General features: G+C 36.3%; 1 protein-coding gene across 1 annotated transcript; it reads right to left on the bottom strand.

Moving 5' to 3' along the window:
* Window positions 1-2,569: 2,569 nt before the first annotated feature.
* TMEM207 (transmembrane protein 207) lies at window positions 2,570-20,515 on the bottom strand. Its single transcript, XM_069471993.1, has 5 exons — window positions 20,441-20,515; window positions 18,534-18,571; window positions 12,637-12,681; window positions 11,610-11,752; window positions 2,570-2,706 (listed from the first exon to the last, which is right to left on the bottom strand). The coding sequence occupies exons 1-5, from the start codon at window positions 20,513-20,515 to the stop codon at window positions 2,570-2,572; spliced, it is 438 nt and encodes a 145-aa protein (XP_069328094.1).
* Between the last annotated feature and the right edge of the window lie 589 nt (window positions 20,516-21,104).

Genomic DNA, 21,104 nt, shown 5'->3' with positions numbered 1-21,104 from the left:
TATGGAAAAAAGGAAAAGTGTATCTGGGATAAGGTGGTGGAGAGTGCCAGGGTTGGGAGAGGCTGCAATTTAAAGTAGAATAATCAGAGTGGGTTTCAATGACAGAGTAACTTAAACAAAGACTTAAAGGATGTCAGAGGTGGAGCAATGTGAATATCAGGCAGGAGAGTGTGGAAGATAAAAGGAACAGCAAAATGGAAGAGGATAATACCTGGCAGGTTTGAGTACAAATGTTCCCAGAGCAAATTAGTAAACATAAGAAGAGTGGTACAGATCATATAGGATTATGTGGCAAGGACTTGGGCATTTTGTCTGACTGAGGTGTGGTATCTCAGTTAGAGTTCAGTTCAGGGACTAACTCTTTATGTTATGCTCCTTATGTTGAAAAAGATTACATATCAAAAGATGCTCCATATCATATGTCATCAGGGAATTCAAATTTAAAAAACCATGATATACCACTACACACCTGTTAGAATGGCCAAAATCCAGAGTACGAATAGCACCAAATTCTGGTGAGAATGTGGAGCAATGAGAACTCTCATTCATTGCTATTGGAACTGCAAAATGGTACATCCACTTTGGAAAACAGTTTGATGGTTTCTTACAAAACTAAACATATGATCCAAGAAGGGTGCTTTTGGTATTTACTCAAAGGAGTTAAAAACGTATGTCCACACAAAAACCTGCACACAGATGTTGACAGCAGCTTCATTCATAATTTCCAAAACTTGGAAGCAACCAAGATATCCTTCAGTAGGTGAAGGGATAAACTAGTACATGCACACAGTGAAATCTTATTCAGTGTTGAAAAGAAATGAGCTATCAAGCCATGCAAAAACATACAATAAATTTTTATGAATATTACTAAGTCAAAGAGGATAATCTGAAAAGGCTACTGTATCACTTCAACTATATGACATTCTGAAAAAGGCAAAGCTATGGAGACAGCAAAAAGATCAGTGGTTGCCAGGAGTTAGAGGGGAGGGAGGAACGGAGAGGCAGAACACAGAAGACGTTTAAGGGCAGAGAAACTACTCTGTATGATACTGTAATGGTGGATACATGTCATCATGGAATTGTTAAACCCATAGAATGTACAACACAAGAGTGAACCTTAATATAAACTATGGACTTTCAGTAATAATGGTGTGTCAATGTAGGCTGCTCGGTTGTAACAAATGAACCACTCAGGCAGGGGATGTGATAATGGGGGAGGCTATACATGTGTGAGAGCATGGGGTATATGGGAAATCTATGTACCTTATGCTCAATATTGCTGTGGACTTAAAACTGCTCTAAAAAATAGTCTATTAAAAAAGGATTACTCTGGCTATTGTATTGCAAGTAGAATACAGGAGGGCAAAAGCAGTAGCAAATAGATGAGTTTAGCTGCACATGCATCATTAGATGCATGTAGCAAGTAGAAACTGTTTAGAATCTAAGCATATTTTGAAGGTAGTGTCAACAAGATTTCTGACAAAATGAACGTGCGAAGTAACACAAAGGAGGATTGATCAACAGGAAGATTGTGGTTACCAGTAACTGAGATGGGGAAGGTTTGGATAAAACAGATTTGGGAAAAGAAGATGAGGAGATAAGTTTGACCAAGTTAAATTTTAGGTATCTATTGACAACCAAGTGGAGATATCAATGGTTTTGTTAAACAAATTTGTCAGCTAAAGACCATATGAAATCTTCCATGGATTTTTTCTCCTGCACCACTGCTGATGGTCACTGCCAAAATGCCCCTTGAAGATGTCTCTTTGCTACTTCTGCAGTCAGAGATTTCCATGGGAACACTGATCCCGATACCAAAGGTTCTTACCATTGTGTTGCAATAAATGCTAAACCTTGAGGCACCAGAGAAAGGCTGTGGGCTCCTGAGCCCACATTCACCGTGTGAAATGAAATCCTTCTTTCTATCCCCATAGTGACATTACATATGCTCCATGTCTTAAGCAATCTCCTTCAATGCCTATCTAAAATTTCTCCCTCCTCAGGATGAGGCACATAACCTCTTAAACTGAGCCTTGTAATTGTTTCTTGTTCATTTATCCTTCACCCTTCAACTCCAAATTTTGCTTCTTCCTACTCTCTCTCCTCACTCTAACTCAGATATTCTATTTCTGGCTGTAGGTCTGGACATGTGCTTGGACTATTGTTAAATTATGATAATTTGTATGGACTCCATAGGAGAGACATCAGATTAAGATAGAGATATTGAGGCAGAGAATGGTGTGATGTGTACTGATGTGGAATCCTACGTGTAATGGAACTACTTCTGGCACCTAATTACTGCCTATTGTGGTATTAATAGAGAAACATTAACTTGATTGTGTAGCATAAAAGTATAACACAGCTGTGATACATCAAGAATCCACTGACTCACTATTTAAACATCTCCATGACCAAAATTCTTTCTCCACATCCATTCTTTTGTCTATTTGTCTTTTTTCAGACTATATTAATAGATCTATGGGAATTTCCACTAAATGAAAGAATTATTCCTAAATTTGATATTTTAGAATTACAAATGTTTCTAATACTTTAAATTGATGATCCAGATCTAAAATTGGCTTGTTTTTAGAATTTCTTCATATGGAGGTGGGGGGCTTAATGTGCCAAAACATGGAACAGGAAACAGTTCAGGGTTTGGGGTTTGAAGGTGAATTCCAACAGTTGGACTCACAGCTGCTTCTGTCCCTGGAAAGAGAAAGATGGGGACTTGTAATCTTTCTAGTGAGCATGAAACAGAAGTACACAAACTGATAAAATCTGACATTTCTTGGATTGCTGGAGCAACAGAAAATTATTTGTACCCATAAGAAAAAAATTTACAGCCATCTTGCTTTCTGCAGTGAAAGTTTAGTCACCTTTGCAAGAAAATTTGCTTGCATGAACTGATTATGTCATCATTGACTAATTCATCAAGAAGTATTTACAACGAACAGCTGAAACGAGAAGGAATATCTTCTTTTGTGGATCATAAGACAGTATTTCTCTAAATACTAATGACATTGCAGCTAATGCTCCCAATCATGAGAAATGCAAGCCCCACTAGAAACATCAAAATATCACTCTCTAGGCCGGGCGCGGTGGCTCACGCCTGTAATCCTAGCACTCTGGGAGGCCGAGGTGGGCGGATCGTTTGAGCTCAGGAGTTCGAGACCAGCCTGAGCAAGAGCGAGACCCCACCTCTACTAAAAATAGAAAGAAATTATATGGACAGCTAAAAATATATATAGAAAAAAAAAATTAGCCGGGCATGGTGGCGCATGCCTGTAGTCCCAGCTACTCGGGAGGCTGAGACAGGAGGATCGCTTGAGCTCAGGAGTTTGAGGTTGCTGTGAGCTAGGCTAACGCCACGGCACTCACTCTAGCCTGGGCAACAGAGTGAGACTCTGTCTCAAAAAAAAAAAAAAAAATATCACTCTCTAAACTTCATCATTTTATGTTTATGCCTGCAAATTGCAACTAATACAAATAATTACTATAATCATCTCTCTATAATGAATAGTAAAAATGTTACCATAAATGGTGGAAAGTTTGCATTTAAAGTATACACACAGGATAAAGAGAAGGCATTCTAAAGTTTTTTTCAAATGTTTTGAAATTAAAGTTCTTGACTTCTAGATTATGCACAAGCCATTAAATATTTAAAACAAGCCCATTTTTCTACAAATTAGTCACCTTATGAGACCACGAATGTATTCCAATAGCTCATTAGGAAATCTTCTATTAGTATTTCCTTGATTGTTTTTGAGTCATACAAAAAATCAATAGTAATATTTTATAACCACCTCTCTTTTATATATATATATTTTTTCACCTGGTTCTTACCTGCCTTTGAATGATTTTGATTGCTTCTTGCCAAAACAATAGTAATAACTATAAATTCATCTTTAAAGAAGAAACTAGAGCCTTGCACTAAATCTGGCCCTTTGAATATTTTTGTATATTTAATTTAATTGAAATACAATCATATCCATTAATTGACACACTGTCTACAGCTAATTTGGCACTACAATGTGAATAGACCATATGGCTTGCAAAGCCAAAAAATATTTTCTATCTGTCCCTTAACAGAAAAAGTTTGCCTTTTTCTATTTAAGACCTTTCTTAAAGGAATAAGATTTGATACCATTGGGAAGATTCCAAAGAACATGCCACAATTATCAAAAGAATTCAAAGAGTGGTTACATATTAGGCATTAGCTGCATCACTGAACCTGATATGTAGATTACTCAAAATGATTACTTTGAAGTGCACAATGTTAGTTTAGAATTATGGATTTTCATACATTTGTATTTGTCTTATGTCTTATCTCACTGGTTCTCAGAACAATGAGTAAAAATTCTTTGCTCTGAGAATAGTAGAAACATTTAAAATATAAGTCTCACTTCCTGGATTAGCACTTTTCTTAGGGAGTTATTTATTTAATTGAATAACCTACTCCTAGCATATTAAATAATATTTCTTTATCTCAGTTTTCTCTTATGCAATAAAAGAATAATGTTATTAATAGTATCTACCTAGCAAGGCTAAAGGAGTATAAGGTGCTTAAAACAAGACCTGGCACACAGTAACTTCTCATCAAATGTTTATTATTATTACTAAATATCAAGAACTGTACTACTCTAGGAATATGCATGCATTTTCTTTTATTTATAATATTATTTCCCAATCTATCCTATTTTAATGATTAAATAATGAGTAAATCATTATCATTAGTTATATTAACAACACAAATTATTAAATGAAAAATATCACAGAGTTAGAACTTCTTGCAGTTCATAAGTTTAGGCTCATGTCAGCTAATTATGTGCAACTTAATCAATCAGAGTTGACATTGGTAAAATATACAACTTGTCCCAATAATTTCCTCTATTGAATACTTGTACTAAATGCTGGCCATTTTCTTGGTGAACTGCTTTTAGTGTATTCAATACAAAGTCAAATGTAACTTAGTTCTCTTTCTGTCTGGAAATAGCCAACCAGATTAACTCAAAACATCTGTTATTTTTACTAGCTCCAATTCCTTTCTACTACTGTCACTATCAGTATTGTGCTTCAGGTGATAGGATCTTGACAATTGCTCTCTGTGGTAGGAAAGTTTTGGTATTTACTTGCTACAAATTTGGCTGTTGCTCTTAAACTTGTTATGAAAACCACAAGACATTATTTTGATAAACATAACTAAGCCAAAGTGCTCAGAAGCTTTTGAAAATCAAACATACATCATATCAGTTTTAATTTTATTCAAAGCAGGTTTACATACACTATCAAGTGGTTGGAGCATGGGAGAAGCAGGTATTATTTTATCTTTTGACAAATTATGAAGCTGAGAGAACTCAGTTAAAAATGCTGGCAAAAATCCTATAGTTTTACCAGAACTGCTGGCTAAGATATTAGCATTTATTGTTTAATTTTGGAAAATCAATACACTCACTGCTGAGTTTTTATAGTAAAAGTTCAGATTCCCCACATTATTAAGGATCACTCAAATAGACTTCACTTATTTCAACATCCCCCTTCCACCATTTTCTTTTCTTTTCCCTTCTTTATCTCACCCCTTTCTCTCATATGGGAGTGGCCAAACGCCTACATTTGAGTCACAGTTCTACCATCTACTGACTACGTTGCTTCATCTGTTACGTGTCTTTGTTATCTCATCTGTAGAGTGTTCAGAATGATAGTGAACCCTTCATATTGTTGTAAGGAAGAAAAAATGAGATTAAAGATGTCAAATGTTAACACAGGGCATGCCTCATGGTAAATGCTTAATGAACTTGAGCCGTCACTATTATCACATCCTTTCATGAAAGTCTGTGAATGAAACACTCCCTCTTTTATTGCCTAAAGTAAGTCACCAAACATAAAACATAGGTAGATGACATTTCTAAAGGACCCTAAAATAAAAGATAGAATCCTGGGAGACTTGGAGGGAGAAGGGAGCAGTGTGTGTAAATCCCTGCTTCTTGTTCATCTTCCTCCAGCTCGCCATCTCCTTGCCAGCTCCGAGCGTTCACATTTAATCACTGCTGGAAGACTGGTGCTTCTATTTTCCCTGAATTAAGAAAATGGGAGATTATCTCTGAAATTGCAGAAGACATGGGATCAGGGAGATTGTATAGTTAAGAGCAGTGTCATCAGGAAATCAGCCCCAGTGAGAATCCAGACCAAGATGAGCATCCCCAGGAAGACCCTCACTTCTTGCTGTCTTCTCAGGGAGGGCAGGGGACATTGTTAGGGAAACTTGTCAGGGCTGAGCAGACCCAGCTCCAATCCACAGACCTCATGTGATAAAGGCAAAGGGACCCTTATGTTCCAGTAATTTACTATTTTTTTTTGGTTAAAAACATGGACAAAGATTGGTGGAGGCCCCTCTCCTAAGCTCTCAAAGTCTCTCTACTCTTATGAATATTATATTGTTTTTCTGCCTCAATCCTTATTTGCCATTCTCTCTCCTTCCAAACCCCAAACTTCTTTCCCTTCATTATCTTTAAATGTCTTCCTTCATCATTAATATGGGTTTTTATTCAGCTTAACAATCTTGTTTTTAATGAAGCCTTATTTTCATCCTCATTTTTAGTGAATTAAAATGTAAACCTTTTGTTTTTAATAAACTTTAAAACTCCTTTGACATTACCTATGTTTCAAATGTAAATTAGAAAACAAAACAATTAATCTAAGAAACAAAATCAAAATCTTTTTCTTTTTTTTTCTTTCTTTAATCATGTGTAATTCCTACTTATTTCACCCAGTCATAATTATAGTCCTTGGTTTTAAAGAGTGGAGAGCAATGATCATGAGTGATAGAGATTCAGGATACAGATGGTTATACGAGAATTATAATAATTTTCTCTTCTTTCCTGACCTTTACTAAAAACTTGCACACACTCCTTTAAAAAAATCACTTTCTGTGGTCCACTGTGTATTCTCACTTTCCATTTTCATATTTGAATGGGGGGTAGGGGAGTGGTTGCAAATCATCTGTGTAAGACGAGAAAACACTGAAACAAGAGATAATTTTTACCCCTAACACAGGTGCTAAAAAAATGATAATGCTAGAATTGTTAGTCTGTGATGGTTGTTAGTCTAAGAAACTGTATCATGGATGATCTCATTCAAGAGTCATAAGGGCATTGAATGGACACTTTCTGGGGTTGTAGCAGGGATGGGAAGGGAGAACCCCATCCAGACATTAGTGGTGTTTGAGGAAGACTGAGAAGGGAAAAAGGGACTATCTAGGAGACTCTGGAGCTGGGCTCAGGAAAAGGAGGTTGGCTTGAAGCTAAATAAATAAATAAATAAATACATACGTGCATGCATATACAAATAAATAAGATGATTTTAGGGCTTGTATATAATACAGAGATTTAAATTTTAGTCCTTAAAGTATCTCCAACTTTAACTGTAAGTTTCTTCTCCTATTGGTCCTTCTCTTGCTCCTCATCTTCCTCCTTCTCTATCTTCTTGACTTTCTTCTTTTCTTCCTCCATCTCTTCTTTCCTTGATAACACTTTCTTCTCTTTCTCACTCCCCAAGAGAGTTTGCCAGGGCTGCCATAAAAAGTACCATGGACTGGATGGCTCAAACAATGTAAATTTATTTTCTCACAGTTCTGGCTGTGAGATGTCCAAGATCCAGGTGTCAGCAGGATTGGTTTCTCCTGAGGCCTCTCCCCTTAGCTTTAGATGGCCGTCTTTCCCCTGTCTTCACGTGGTCTTCTCTCCGTGCCTGTCTGTGTGCAATTGCCTCTTCTAGTAAGGATGCTGGTAATACTGGATAAAGTCTACCCCAAGTACCTCATTTTGACTTAATTAGCCTTATAAAGGCCCTATCTTCAAAGACAGTCATATTCTGAGATAGTAGGGATTAGCACTTGAATATATGAATTTGGGTGGAACACAACTCAACCTATAACAGGGGGTATCAGAGGAATCTTTTCTTCCTTTCTGGAGTGTAAAGAGCTTCATCACAGCATATTATGGACACGGGGTGGGGGGTGATAGTTGCATGAAGTTAAATACACAGTCTCTTCTACTGACTCCAACAACTCTGGAGAAGCCCCTGGGTCTAGGACCACCATTCAGAGCATACATCTTATGGAGGGGAAGGAAAACCAGCTATCTGAGCACTGAATCAGTAGAGTACTGTGGAAAAGCATGATCACTGGCGCTGGGCCTGGGGTGTTTGGCTGAGATGCCCAGGACCTTTCCCAGACAGGAAATCTCGTCAGACATTGGGATGGGCTGTGCTGGCAACACTTTCATTAAATATCTTTTGTAAGAATCCCAAGCCAAGCGTTTTCTTTTTTCTCTTTAGTGTTTTTCGTCAAGATAATTGGCAACCCGAGCTATGTGATATTGTCAGTAGTTGCTGTTGAAAGAAATTTCCTATTTTATATGTTATAACATTAGCACAGTTTAGTCAACTCCAGCCCCTTGTATTCAGCCAAAGTTTTCCTCTTGGCTCTTCTCAGTTGAGGGCAGCTTCTGGGAGATCCTGAGTCAAACCTCTAACCCACAGTTCAGAAGAACAGAGCCATTTCAACTAATATATTCAACAAATAGTGATAATAAAGTGAAATGAGTTTTGAAAAAGTAAAAAATTAAGTACTGGGAAGAACCCAAGGTTAATATATCAAATGTAGTCTCTCCATTAAAGTGTTTTAAATGGCTCATTTCTTACATTCTGTATTCAGCGGGGGAACATCCTATCTTCCCCTTTGTGCTCAAAGGATCACAGAGGGTCCAGAAACCCTTTTCATATTCTGATATGTCACCAGTGTCATTCAAGATGTTTCTCATTTTTCTTTCCCTCTTCTGAACAAATACAGTGAGGAAAACTCAGAAGAACAGTCCCATTACCTCAGTGTGGGCACAGGAATCCCTCAGGAGGGATTCCCCCCAGGCTGTGAGAACATGCTTTGTGGGGAGGTAGACGCTGTGGTTTTGACATTTACCTAACTCTGTAGCCACAAAAGTTAGTGGTTTTCTAACTTCCCTTTTGCAGAGCAGCTCTTTCTTACAGAAATATTATGAAGGAAGAATCATTTGTTTGGAGAAATGAAGGTACAATGAGGATCCAGTGGGAAAAGTAAATTCAATGTGGGTCGAGGTTTCAGACTGCCTTAAAATATTGACTCTCTGAAATTTACTTCCACAATTACTAGTTAAGAAGTCACTGAAAAACACTGGAAACACAGAGATCATTACTTCCTAATTTACTCTCTTATATTCTATTCTGTTTTGGAGAGGAGAAACACGAATGCCAAAAAAGCACAACTCTAGGCAAACATCCATATCGAAGATTGTGTAAATGGCTGTTCACTGCCAGTACAGCTATCCTGAGCTGTGATGGGATGGAAGATGAGCGGTGGGTGGGATAATCTAACACCCAACTCCATGTAGGCTTGAGAAAGGATACATGGGAAAGGGCCACTGAGCCTGTGGCCTCCAAGATGGGAATCAATAGAAGAGAGCTTTGTAATCCAAGTCAAAAGGGAAGAGAGTTTAAATGCTTCTTAAGCAAACTAAGGTTCAGAATCTATACCAGTGGATTGGGTGGAAGGGAGAGAATGAAGATGGATGAGAATGAAGATTCTGGAGTGCAAGCCCTACCATTGAGGAGCCGTCCTAGTATATGTCTGGACATTCAAAATATGAGGCTAGACTTAATTTCCAGGGATGAGATAGCTGGGCTGAAAGTCCCCAGCCCAAATTTTCACTGGCTCCTGTTCCCAACTTTAGACAATTTGAACTATATTAGTAGACTTGCAGCAAACATTTTTGTATGCATATTTACCAAGCACAGTGAAAAAAGTAGATAACATCCTCTAAAAGAAATAACAGCCAATTTTCCAAGTTGATTTTTAGGAATTAGAGAAATATCTGAAAAGACTTGACCTACTGTCTAGCATTTGGTAGATGTGAAATAAATTGTGACCATATTTTTTTAAAAAAGGCTTCCCAAGTTGTTTTACTTTCCTGTTCATAGTGATTTCATGGTAATATAGAGAATGTGATTCTAATGCCAGGCCCTCAGTGCTATCACGTGCAGATTATTGAAGTAATATAACTGCCTTGACCCGTTCTCTTACTTGTTCAGGCAAGTTCAAAAGCATATAAGTAAGCCACCGCAGGGGAAAAAAAAAAAAAAAACACAAAACATTAGATAAATGAGGACATAACCATGGCACATAAACTGCTTTAAAAATTGTAACAGTACACTAAGTAGTTTATAATATACTTAAAATTAAAAACAGATTTCTTTTAAGATTCAAGATAGTCTAGTAAATGGTATTTCTCAAAGTGAGAGAAGGGCTGAAACCAGGCTCCATTTTCCTCCTTAGAAACTCAAGTTCAGTTAAAAGATGTATATGTACATTTATTTTAAATACCTCTAGTTAAATAAGGGAAAACAGACCAATGCTGCCATGTTGATACCTTTCATTAACATATTTTGTTAGAAAATCAATGATCCCATTTCCCTCTATACTCTGTGGAAAGTGCCTTTGATTTTAGGAGAAAGAACTATTGTCATTGGAAACTTTAATTATCCTTCCCAAACTAACCATTTCCCAAATTTATAATGTGTTGTGCTCGTTAAGTAATAACCTTTGGAGGAAAAAAAAAAAAAAACTCAATAGTGAATATCACTAAATCTTAGAGTACTGAAAATTTAGTTTATTTTTACCTCACTTTTTCATTGTGCTGTTAGTTTTTTCCAGGGCACACCTTGCTCCGTCTATTGAAAATCTCATGCTGTCCTAAATTTCTGAAGGACGTTTGTTAATTTCTATTAAGCACTCTTGAGGCAACTGTGGTGTGTAAGGCAGTACCTTAAAGTCAAGTCTCATAACAGTCTCTGTGGGAGAACAATGCTTAATATAAAGAAATAGCTATGGCCTCTCAAAACCAGTAAATGTTTTTTTTTTTTCTTCCTACTTGCAACAAAGGCTGGCAGCTGCAAATAACCCTTAATTTCCTCCATTCCTCCTCCTTATGCAAACTAGAAAATGACGAAGGGGCATGATTTGGGGAGCAGGGGTTGGGAATGGCAGGGTCAGGTGCCACCAGTGCATCTGGGGTGAAAAGCCATGAGGATTGACACTCTCTTGCTCAATTCCACTTATTTTGGACTCTGCATTGGCAGCAGACAATCTGGAAAATGTGGTTCAATGTTACTTCAGATGAGTTAAGTAAGCCATAGAAAGCTTAGCTCATGAGATTATAAATAGAGGTTAGGATAGACTGATATCAAAAGCTCATAGATGCTTTCCTGCACCTTAAATCCTACCCCTCATTTGGAGTGTCCAACCCTACATATCTCTTCTCTTCTGCTTGTAGACTGAGCCAAGTGTTTAATTTCTGTCCCCACACTAAACTACGAGTCAATTCTCCAAGATACCTTTTCTTCTGGAATCTCCTTTCTTCTGAAGCTTTCTCCCTTAAACTCTCTCCACAATGCATGCTTTTGAGTCTCCCATAAGCCATGTTTTGCTCTAAGTTCACAAATCTGATTTTAAGAGAATAGTTTTTCATTTTACTGCAAAATCACAAAGTTTCAAAGAGGAGCCCAGAAATGTGTAGACAACTCACCATAAATGGGGTCCAAATCTCCAACAGCAACAACGGCCACTGTGCGTCTTTGGGAGTCAATTCGGGGTCTCTTCAGACAGCACTGGAGGCATAAGAGCACTACTCCACAGAGAAGAGCCACCAGGAAAATCAGCAGGAGGAGCCTGACACCAGAAGTAGCAGGAGAGGAGTGAGGTCGAGCATGCGGGAAGCTAAGAGCTTCTGTTGCTGTCTAGAAAAGGGGCAAGGACTCAGCTAGACTGGCTGAAAGCAATCTGGGATGCTGAATTGGTCAAGCAATTCCCCCCTCCCCTCCTGCCACCACCACTCATACATTCGCACTGAAGCTGAATCAGTCTCTGCCTTCAGAGAGGGTCAGTATTTCCAGATGGTCATAAGCATTTTCTTGTTGGAAATTAGAGGGCTATTCTAAAAAGTTGTGTCTTGGTTACTTAATGTATTCATCCATTCTTCCTTTCATTCAGTCATCCATCTATTCATTTAACTAGTATTTAAGCAATTGAACACATTTTAGATATTGGGGTTAGAGACTCAAAAGTAGACAAGATAGGGCCTCTGCCTTTGAGGTGCTAACCATCTAATTGAGATAACTGACATTGTTAAGTTTGGAAAGTACAAACGTCAAGATTTACAATTTCTAAATTGTACATTGTAAATTCTTTTAAAATTTCTAAAAGATTATCTCATAGAAGAGGTAGCAGTCATATTTTAAATGGCTTTTAAGGCCAGAACTAAAATCAGTGGAGGAGTCATTTAGGGAGATTTCATGAGAAACAACAAATGTTTTATCATTTAAAAAACTCCAACTCTAGAATAAACTCTTATTCTTAAATGTAGTGCATTATCTGTCACAATTAGTGTTTAAGTAAACACTGGACAACAAGCTAAAAGCAATGTTTCTATAGGTATGGATTTGCATGAATCCTAAAATTTCCTTAAGCTGTATGATTTCTTGCGCCATTGTTTAGGGGAAAAAGTGTGTCTATACCACCCAATGTCTTATAAAACAAATTGAAGATATCCTTACCAGATATACCAACCATTAGGATGTTGATCATTATAATTTACACACCTACTGATAAAAGAAGAGCAGTTAGTGCTAGAACTCTAGATGGCCAAAGCCTATTTCTTTGGATCATAAAATTTGTACTGATCACACCTGTTTCCCCAGAACAATTAATAACTTATCATCATACCAACACCCCTCCCCACAATTAAGCAAATGTTTACCATATGCTCACTGAGGATACAGATAAATGTGATGCTATCAGACATATAAATAGATAATTGCACTGAAGTAGGTTTGATTCTGGAGTTACAAATACTGTTGTGTATTGAGAAGGCAGTGACTAACTCTTCAGAGCCAACACATCATAGGCATTAGGTATTAGACAGATAACCATTCTACCAATCTTTTAATCTATAGACCTAGAGTCCTTTGAAATCCAAATTATCTAGGGTAAGTTCATAATATCTGTTAACCTTTACTATCCTGGTAGGGAAATAGCAGGCATTTAACGATTGGTTGCACTCTCATTGGACAACTGGTGAGGAAAAAGTTAAGCTAGGAGGAAAGTGAGTGAATGTGGCCACAAGTACCATTTACTAAGGAGCTGGAAGTTGATCTCTTCGGTCAGGATGGTCAAAGCATTTGCATATTTAGGTACTCAGTCATTCCTGAGATAAATTTAAAAAGGTCACACAAAAACATAGTTCACAGTGTGGTTTTCAGAAAGTTTAACTCCGCAGGTGTAGAGAAATATGTGTTATTCATTCCAGAGTCCCTCACTATGCCTGACATGGTGGCCTGAATGTACGTTTGCCAATGGACTTTTTTCATACCTGGATATATGGGCCACCGTTAAGGTATTCTGAGCTTGAACAGTGGAAAACTGCTCATCACAGCGCAATACGCTTCTGAGATGGAGCTAAACTTAATAATGTCTTCTTCATCCATTGTTTAAATAACACTCAGTAATTTTCAGCTTGAAAGCATTCATAAATGTCAGTTAACTTATTGCTTCCAGCATCCCTTCAGAAGCAGTGTGTCATACCATCATCATACTAGTGAGAAATGACTTTTTAACATATGTGAAGTGTCAACTTAAAATTTTTACCCCAAACATTAAAAAAATCACCAGAATATGGATTATTTCATCCTCTTCTATATGTAAATTTTCTGCTTTGGGTTTTTTTTGTTGTTTGTTTATTTTTTGTTTTTGAACACCTATAAGGTTTAGCAAAGTTCACAGGCACAAATGGCTGGGAAAAAATGGCAACTGGAGTATGACTTTAACAAGAATTCTAAGACAAGTGACCATCAATAAAAGATTTAACAAATAATTAATGACACATACTTACAAAAGAACACTATCCAGTCATCAAAAAGAATGTAGATTTACTTTACTAATTAAAAATCTTGTTAAGTAAAATAATATAAATAATTCAGTCCTACTTTGTAAATGCTCTTTTATACAAATACAATGATGGCACCAAAATAACTATTAGTTAAATGTAAATATACACCAAACTGCTAATAGTGCTTACTTCTAATGAAGATGGTACTATGAAGTACTTTATCTTTTTAATATTTTTATATTGTTTGAATTTTTATAATGTTCATGCATCACTTTGTAATCAGAAAACATTAACATATTATATGAAAAATATACAAACACTAAAAATGTAGTATTCCACTTAGTGATAGACTCAGGGAAATTCTCTTGGCCCAATTAAAGGGCAGAAGGTTCTTATTTTTGAATCTTGACATCTAAGCTCCTGGCCAGGAGTGTGGATTATTTTCTATCCATCCTCCTGCTTCTCTTTTTTTCCATTTAAAAATAGTCCATATTCTTATAATTAAAGTCAATTCTAAATGTTAACTACTTCTTTTATTTTTTAATTCTAATTTCTGAGCCCCTCAATATTTTTTCCGGTGCTAAAAATTGCTAACAGACTTGTTTCACTTTCTCTTCCTGACCTTGTGCACCCTCTGGTGGAGGTTCTGATAAACAATAAAGTGGCCAAGAAGCAGTTAGCATGTGATTTCAGAAGTGTTTGCACCTTTGGAATCATTTATTTCACCCTTAAGGTTTTATTCATTGTACAGTTGAGACCCAGGATGGGGAGAGAAAGTGGGAAGTCACTAGGTCAGGGAACTTAATCTAGACTATGGGTCTTCGGACTCCATATGCTTCCCTCCCCCCGCAACCATTATTTCCATTTCTTTCTCAAATTCAATTTTCAAACATAAATATTTTGAGTTCTCAAAAAAAAAAAAAGTAACAGTATTCTCATTACTTGAATTTTAGATTCAAGACCTTCAGTGTGGGATAAGTTATATTTTGGAAAATGAAGTTATTCTCAGAGATTGCTCAGAGTGGGCTGATGATGATAAAAATAAAGAAAAAAAAAACAAGGAAAAGTGAGAGCTGACTATAATGTTCAAGGAAGACATTTGGAATAATAAGAATTCTCTAGAAGTAGTTATTGAAGGAGACAATTTCTGTTCCTACCAGAACAGCTAGTATCTTTTTTTACTTGGATGTTGTGGAGATGATTCCTGCTCTACATGAATGTTTAGACAAGTTGATCTTTATTATTGTTCTCAGTGTTGATAATCTGTGAAACTAAAATTAACTATTAATTAATTAATTTGATAAATTCAAGAAGAAATCCACAGAGTTGCTCCATTGGCTCCTCTGTTACAATCACCAACATTTCCTAGACCAGGCACTCTTCTAAACTGGTGCATAACTTCATGTGAAATGACTCACTTTCAAACTGGCAATTATCAGGTAGAACCACACTATTATAGTCTTCTTTCACAATTGAGAAAACTCAGTCATACAGAGGTAAGTAACTTTCCCAAGATAATGTAGTTGGAAACAGCAGAGGCAAGTTTTAAACACAAATGATCTGGCTGTAGAGTTCACGTCTCTTAGCACCATGTGATACTATAACTGGATACAGTAGAATCCAGACTTAGCCTCGTATTACTGTGTGGAATGTTGCCTGAATGCTTCCAATATCCTATGTTCCAAAAATATCAAATATACAAATGAAATTTAGACATGAGAGCACGGAGAGTATCAGACAAATGGAATAGGCCAAGAGCAAGATCAGTTTGTAAACGAATCTAGTAAATATCAAGAGTGAGGTTGGTTTGTAAAAGAATGTAGTAAATCTCATATGTAAAATTAGAACTGAACTCCAGATCTGGCTTAAGCTTTCTAGCAGTTAATAGGATGAGAGGGAGAATTGCTTATATGGTGTTCTCTAAAACTAAAAACAAATAACACTACTCACCAGATGTATAACTGTTGCAGGTATAGAAACCAGAGAATAATTCATATTATGAGGCCTCATAGAGAACACTGTTAACAATGAGAGAAATGCTTTCCGTAATACTCCCAGAATGAATACAATAACAAATTTCATGGGTTTATTTATTTTATAAAATTATTACTCAACATAAACCAAAGTGCAATTCAGCTACAATAATTTGAGGGAGGGATGAGTGTCAATCATACCACTCAGAATCTGCTGGTAAATCCTATAGTATCTAAAACAGTGAATGGGCTATATATCCCTCAGATATTTCACTAGATGCATAATTAATTAAATATTAGATATACAATATAGATTTGTGTTTAAAATTCTGGGCTAGGGAGTTAGTCTTAGATCCAAATCTAAATTCTGCTTCTTAACTTGCATGGAAAACATTTAACTTCACCAACCCAGGTAAAATGTAACGTATCATTAGGAAATCTATTAATGCAATTAATTTACAGAATCCTTTATATGGATAGTCATACTTATGTTTTGTAAATCAATCTATTTATGTACATACATGCACATTAGTGTACTTGGTGATTCATGGGGAGCAGAATGGATTAGAGGTATAACTAAGGGAACTCTTCTATGTTTTATTTTATACAATAAATTACCTACTAAATTTGTATAAAATTTGAATTTTATACAAAGACAGCCTAGCAATGGATTTTTCATACTAAAAGTGCTGTTATAAAAATAAAATGAGTTGGTTAGATCAGGAAAAAACCATGGCCTCCACTAGGCAATCCATTTTTCAGGGTTTCCTTTTCTATTCCCTTGCATTCAGATCTAAGTCTGCCTTTTCTGTGTCCATTGTGCGTGTGAACTTTGGCAAGTTACTGTCCTTTTATCTTCCTCATTTCTAAAAGACACTTGGGGTAGACCACGTCTATGGATCCTTTCACCTGTAATCTACCGTGTTTTTGTTACTCTCTTGTGGCAGTGCAGGTAAAGATGAATATACTCTCTTGGCTGGGGAGCATATTTTAACAGGAGATAATATCTCAGATCAAAGAAGTGATTCTAAACTGAAAATCTCTTGAATAAATATAAGTAGAGAAAGAGGATTTTGTTTGGGGAGGGGCTTTTTACTCTCTCAGAAAACAGCATGCCTTTTATTATAGACTCATCCCAAGAACACTGTCTTGTGGCAGCAAAAGATTGCAGATATCGTGTCTATCTTTAACACATTTACTTATCTTATATTACCTTTCTACATTTTAGCTGCTCTCTTGCCTTCTCTGCTTTTATTTTCTGCTAATTTGCATTTTATTTGTGGTAGTTTCTTGTTTTTACTCAAAAGCAATGGTATCAAATAATGATAAACATTACGGACACTTAGATGAAAAATTATGTAGCCTCAAAAGGTCATACGTAAGTACCAGGTGAAGTTCTGCTATTAATTTACTCTCTTTCTCTCTCTCTTTCTGGGTCTCAATTTCTTCACTTGAAAAGGAGATCAGTAGCCTAAGTGGCTCTAAAGTCAGCATAAAAAGTTCCACATTTCTCAGTCACATTGATTAGAGAGTTAGATTTGACATTTAAGATCCTTTCCAATTATGAATTTCTTTATTCTATTATTCTAGGTCAAATGCAGAAGATGAGCAAGCAAGATGAGGGTATTCACGAAATTCAAAGTCAGGTAAATGTACAACCAACCAACAAAAATCTCTGTTGTGTCATAAACAACATAAGAGGGCAAAAAAATAAGGTCCACAATTAATGCAAAGAAGCAGCAATGGAGAGCTCTGCAAAAGCTGAAAGAGCTGCACAGATTTAATAAGTAGATTGTCAACAATAAGATACTTCACCAGAAAAAGGTAATAATTCCAAGGCCAAGAAAACACCCACCTAAAATGGTCTCTTACTCTAGAGCCGGTGTCCAGAGACCCTGGCTTTTAGAGTAGCAGGCAATGATAATTGAAAACAGCCAGCTGGCAGTGAGGGCTGCAACCAGGAGAAGACAGTGCTTGGCAGAAGTGCTTTTCTGACACTTGCACTAAGTCACAGCACATTAGGGTTATCATTAATCATCAGCAGCATTATTAATGGCACCTTCTCCCCATATCCTGAATAGAATTCTAAGAACCATTAAGTATACAGTACAAAAAGTGAGAAAATTGAGTCAATTATTCACACAATTCATATCACAAGCATTTTGAAATGTACACACACAATGCAGGTTAAAATTTTGGTTAATTTGCTTATATTTGAAACTGATTTATCCAGAAAATTGTCTCTCATCATCACTGTGACTTGGAGTGCGCATGCAGTCGTGGATGATGTCATGACTCTTTCATGAACTTAAAGTACCATTGAAACCTCAAGGGAAGAGAATTCAGTGAGCAAAAATACCTAGAAATCTACTAGTCCCCTTGTTTATTTAGCAAACCTGATCATAATGAAATTATCTTTCTTGTTTTCAGAAAAATTGAGCCATCTACATTTAAAAATGATTAACTTTTTTTCTTACATGATTATAATGATTATTTGAAACTCTTGGGGATTTTCAAATGACTTGAGCCTTTTATATTATTTGAATTTTTAAAATGCTAAATAAAAACATAGAGTTTGTAGCTATTTACTTACATTTCATTTTCATCACATGGTAGGTCCGAGAGCACCAACTGAAACACATGTTTAGAACAATAAAATCCAAACATCTCATCAGTCTAATCCTTTAATACAAGCAGTGCCTAGAGACAATGTGGTTTTATATCATTGTGTTTGCTTTTTTAATTAAAAGCTTTGTGCAGAGTTATTGTTGGTGCACAGAATTTTAATTGAAAAAAAAAATCTCTGGGTAGATTCTTAAGCTCAGAAGTGACAGAAGATGTATATTGTGAACCAGATTCCTATTCTACATACCACTATAGATAGATTTGACAGCGTTTTTTGTTTCTATAAGACGATTTTGCTTGCTCTAAAGAGCTTTGTACACCTTGCATTTTTGTTTTCATATTTTAGCTAGAGGAAGTAAGTTCATCGTTTGTGAGTATTATTTTCATAGGAAGAAACAAAATTTCATGTATGCACATGGAAATAAAAATCAATCTATTAGCATTAATGGGTGTTAAATAATGCTTGAAGATGTGATTTTAACCTGCTCTAAAGCTAAGCTCCATGTAAGATACATGGCATTCCTGTTGAGATTTACAGTTTCTCTTTTACAAAAAAGAGGGAAAAGTCCCAGATCATAAGCATTCTAACATAATTATCTTAGTCCTTTGTGTTGAGCCTCATAGGTTACAACATCCTATACCCATAATCACAAGGAAAGAAAATACTCCTTTTTAGATGTTTTATTTGTTTGTGTATTTGTTTGTTTGCTTTACCTCTTGAACAGGAACTGCTTCCTTGTACAGTGAGAAAATCTTTAAATGTCATTCATACGTAGCTCTAAAAACTGGGTTGATGAGGTCAGTTGAAGTATTTATTTTACTGGATTATAACATGCAAATAAAAGTACAAGTAAGAAGTTACAAAATGTAAAATGATTGACTTGGGAATTTTGTGGAGATATGTCTTTCCCCCCCTTACTCCCCAATGCATCTTCTTCAGCACCTTGTATTTACTCCACCAAGTTTATCTAGGCAAAGAGATTTGTGGAGTTGCAGATGGAGCCACAAATTGGCCATCAGAGAGCATGATAATGAACAATTTATAAGCACAGAAAACGAGTTGCATTCTTTTTTGCTAGAGTGCTACAAATAGATTTGCATACTAACAGAGAGGAAAATGAACATTCAAATTTTGTCCATAAAGAAAGAAAGTTTTTTTATGAGTAGATCAAATCATTTGGGATCCAGTTTAACAGAATTTCACTTGCAAGTCACTTCCTAGTCTTCTCTGAGTGTTGTACACTAGCAGGAGTACAAGATATTAAATTATTACCACCTCACTGCCAACGCATTAGCTGTCAGACTTCTGGGTTGTTATGAAGTGGCAAGTAAAGTCTTAATATACTTTAGGTATAAATCTTTCAGATACACTGCATTCAAGTAACACAGATACAGAGATGCAGGCATTAGTCAGAAAGGGATGCTGGAGCAGAGGAACCAAAATAAATCCTAAAATGGTTCTGTCTATATCAGTCAGCAGTGAAAAACCGTCAGGCATCAAGTATGGTTGCAGGCAACAGTAAACATGTCTTAAATTAATCCAGCCATAGCATTTTGATGTGTATCAACAGTATTTTTGGATTTTTTTTTTAAAAAATTATAGCATAACAAAGTTAACCAAAGGCTAAATTTTTATCACATTTTTCAGCAACAATAGAACTAAATAAAGGAAAAATAAGGCTACTGTTGTGAACACTTTGTTTTCTGTATCTCTGACCAATGAATACAATAGTAAGTCATGAGATGCTGGTAACACTTTCTTAAAGGAAATCTTTTAAATGTAGAAGTAGTTAAGTTGACCAAAGAACAAATCAATAGCAAATCACATCCTCAGAGTACCTCTGAAAATCTTTTCCCAGAAAGAGATGTGGTTACCTGGAATAGCGGCAAACACAAGGTTCCTGTTGTTGAGATCACTGAAGTGACACTGAAAGGTCTGGGTCTTGACATACTTAAAGGACGATCTGCTGAGATAGTGGTTTGCTAATTGTATTTATCTCTCTCTTTCTCAGAACTTGTTAGCTTCTCTGTTAAGTCATGCTTCCCACCAGGGCATGTATTAATGGTGGCTCCCTGTGGCTAGTAAAGTGCATGCTAGGGGAAGGAATGTTGGGTGCATGCTCACAGGTACAAGAGTTCAAGGAATTTAAGTTTAAGGTCAGAACCTTGGGACTGTCAAGGCCCTTAAAAGTAGAGGTTATAAATGCTGACTGGCAAAGCTAGCCAGCTGCTTAAATAGCTTGGAACATTCAAGTGCATGTTTCATTCCACTTCTGGGTTTTTAATAGTATCTTGTATTTGGAACATTTATTCAGTTTTCTTCCCTTTGTTGGTCCCCTTTTGCACATCATTGTCAGTTCCAGACTTAGGCATAAAGCTTTCCCTGTCCCATAGTGATGACTCCTTTCTTTTAAACAGGGTATAATTCAAGGTTTATTTTAATGAAACAACTCCAACATCACTACTGACAATAAAATGCAAAAAATATCTAGGGAAATTCTGAAAAAGAACAAAAAAGTGACATTAAACTATTGTATAT

Source organism: Eulemur rufifrons, chromosome 7 (genome assembly GCF_041146395.1).
Source record: "Eulemur rufifrons isolate Redbay chromosome 7, OSU_ERuf_1, whole genome shotgun sequence".
Lineage (NCBI taxonomy): Eukaryota > Metazoa > Chordata > Mammalia > Primates > Lemuridae > Eulemur > Eulemur rufifrons.
The sequence above is the reverse complement of the archived record's forward strand: the minus strand, read 5'-3'. Positions and strand labels throughout refer to the sequence as shown.

Coding starts and splice junctions, on each gene's coding strand:
- TMEM207 (XM_069471993.1), bottom strand. CDS start 20,515: ATGTCAAGACCCAGACCTTTCAGTGTCACTTCAGTGATCTCAACAACA. Junction 12,682..18,533: donor CCATGTGATGAAAATGAAAT/GTAAGTAAATAG, acceptor TTTTATCAGTAG/GTGTGTAAATTATAATGATC. Junction 11,753..12,636: donor CCTAATGGTTGGTATATCTG/GTAAGGATATCT, acceptor TTCTGGTGTCAG/GCTCCTCCTGCTGATTTTCC.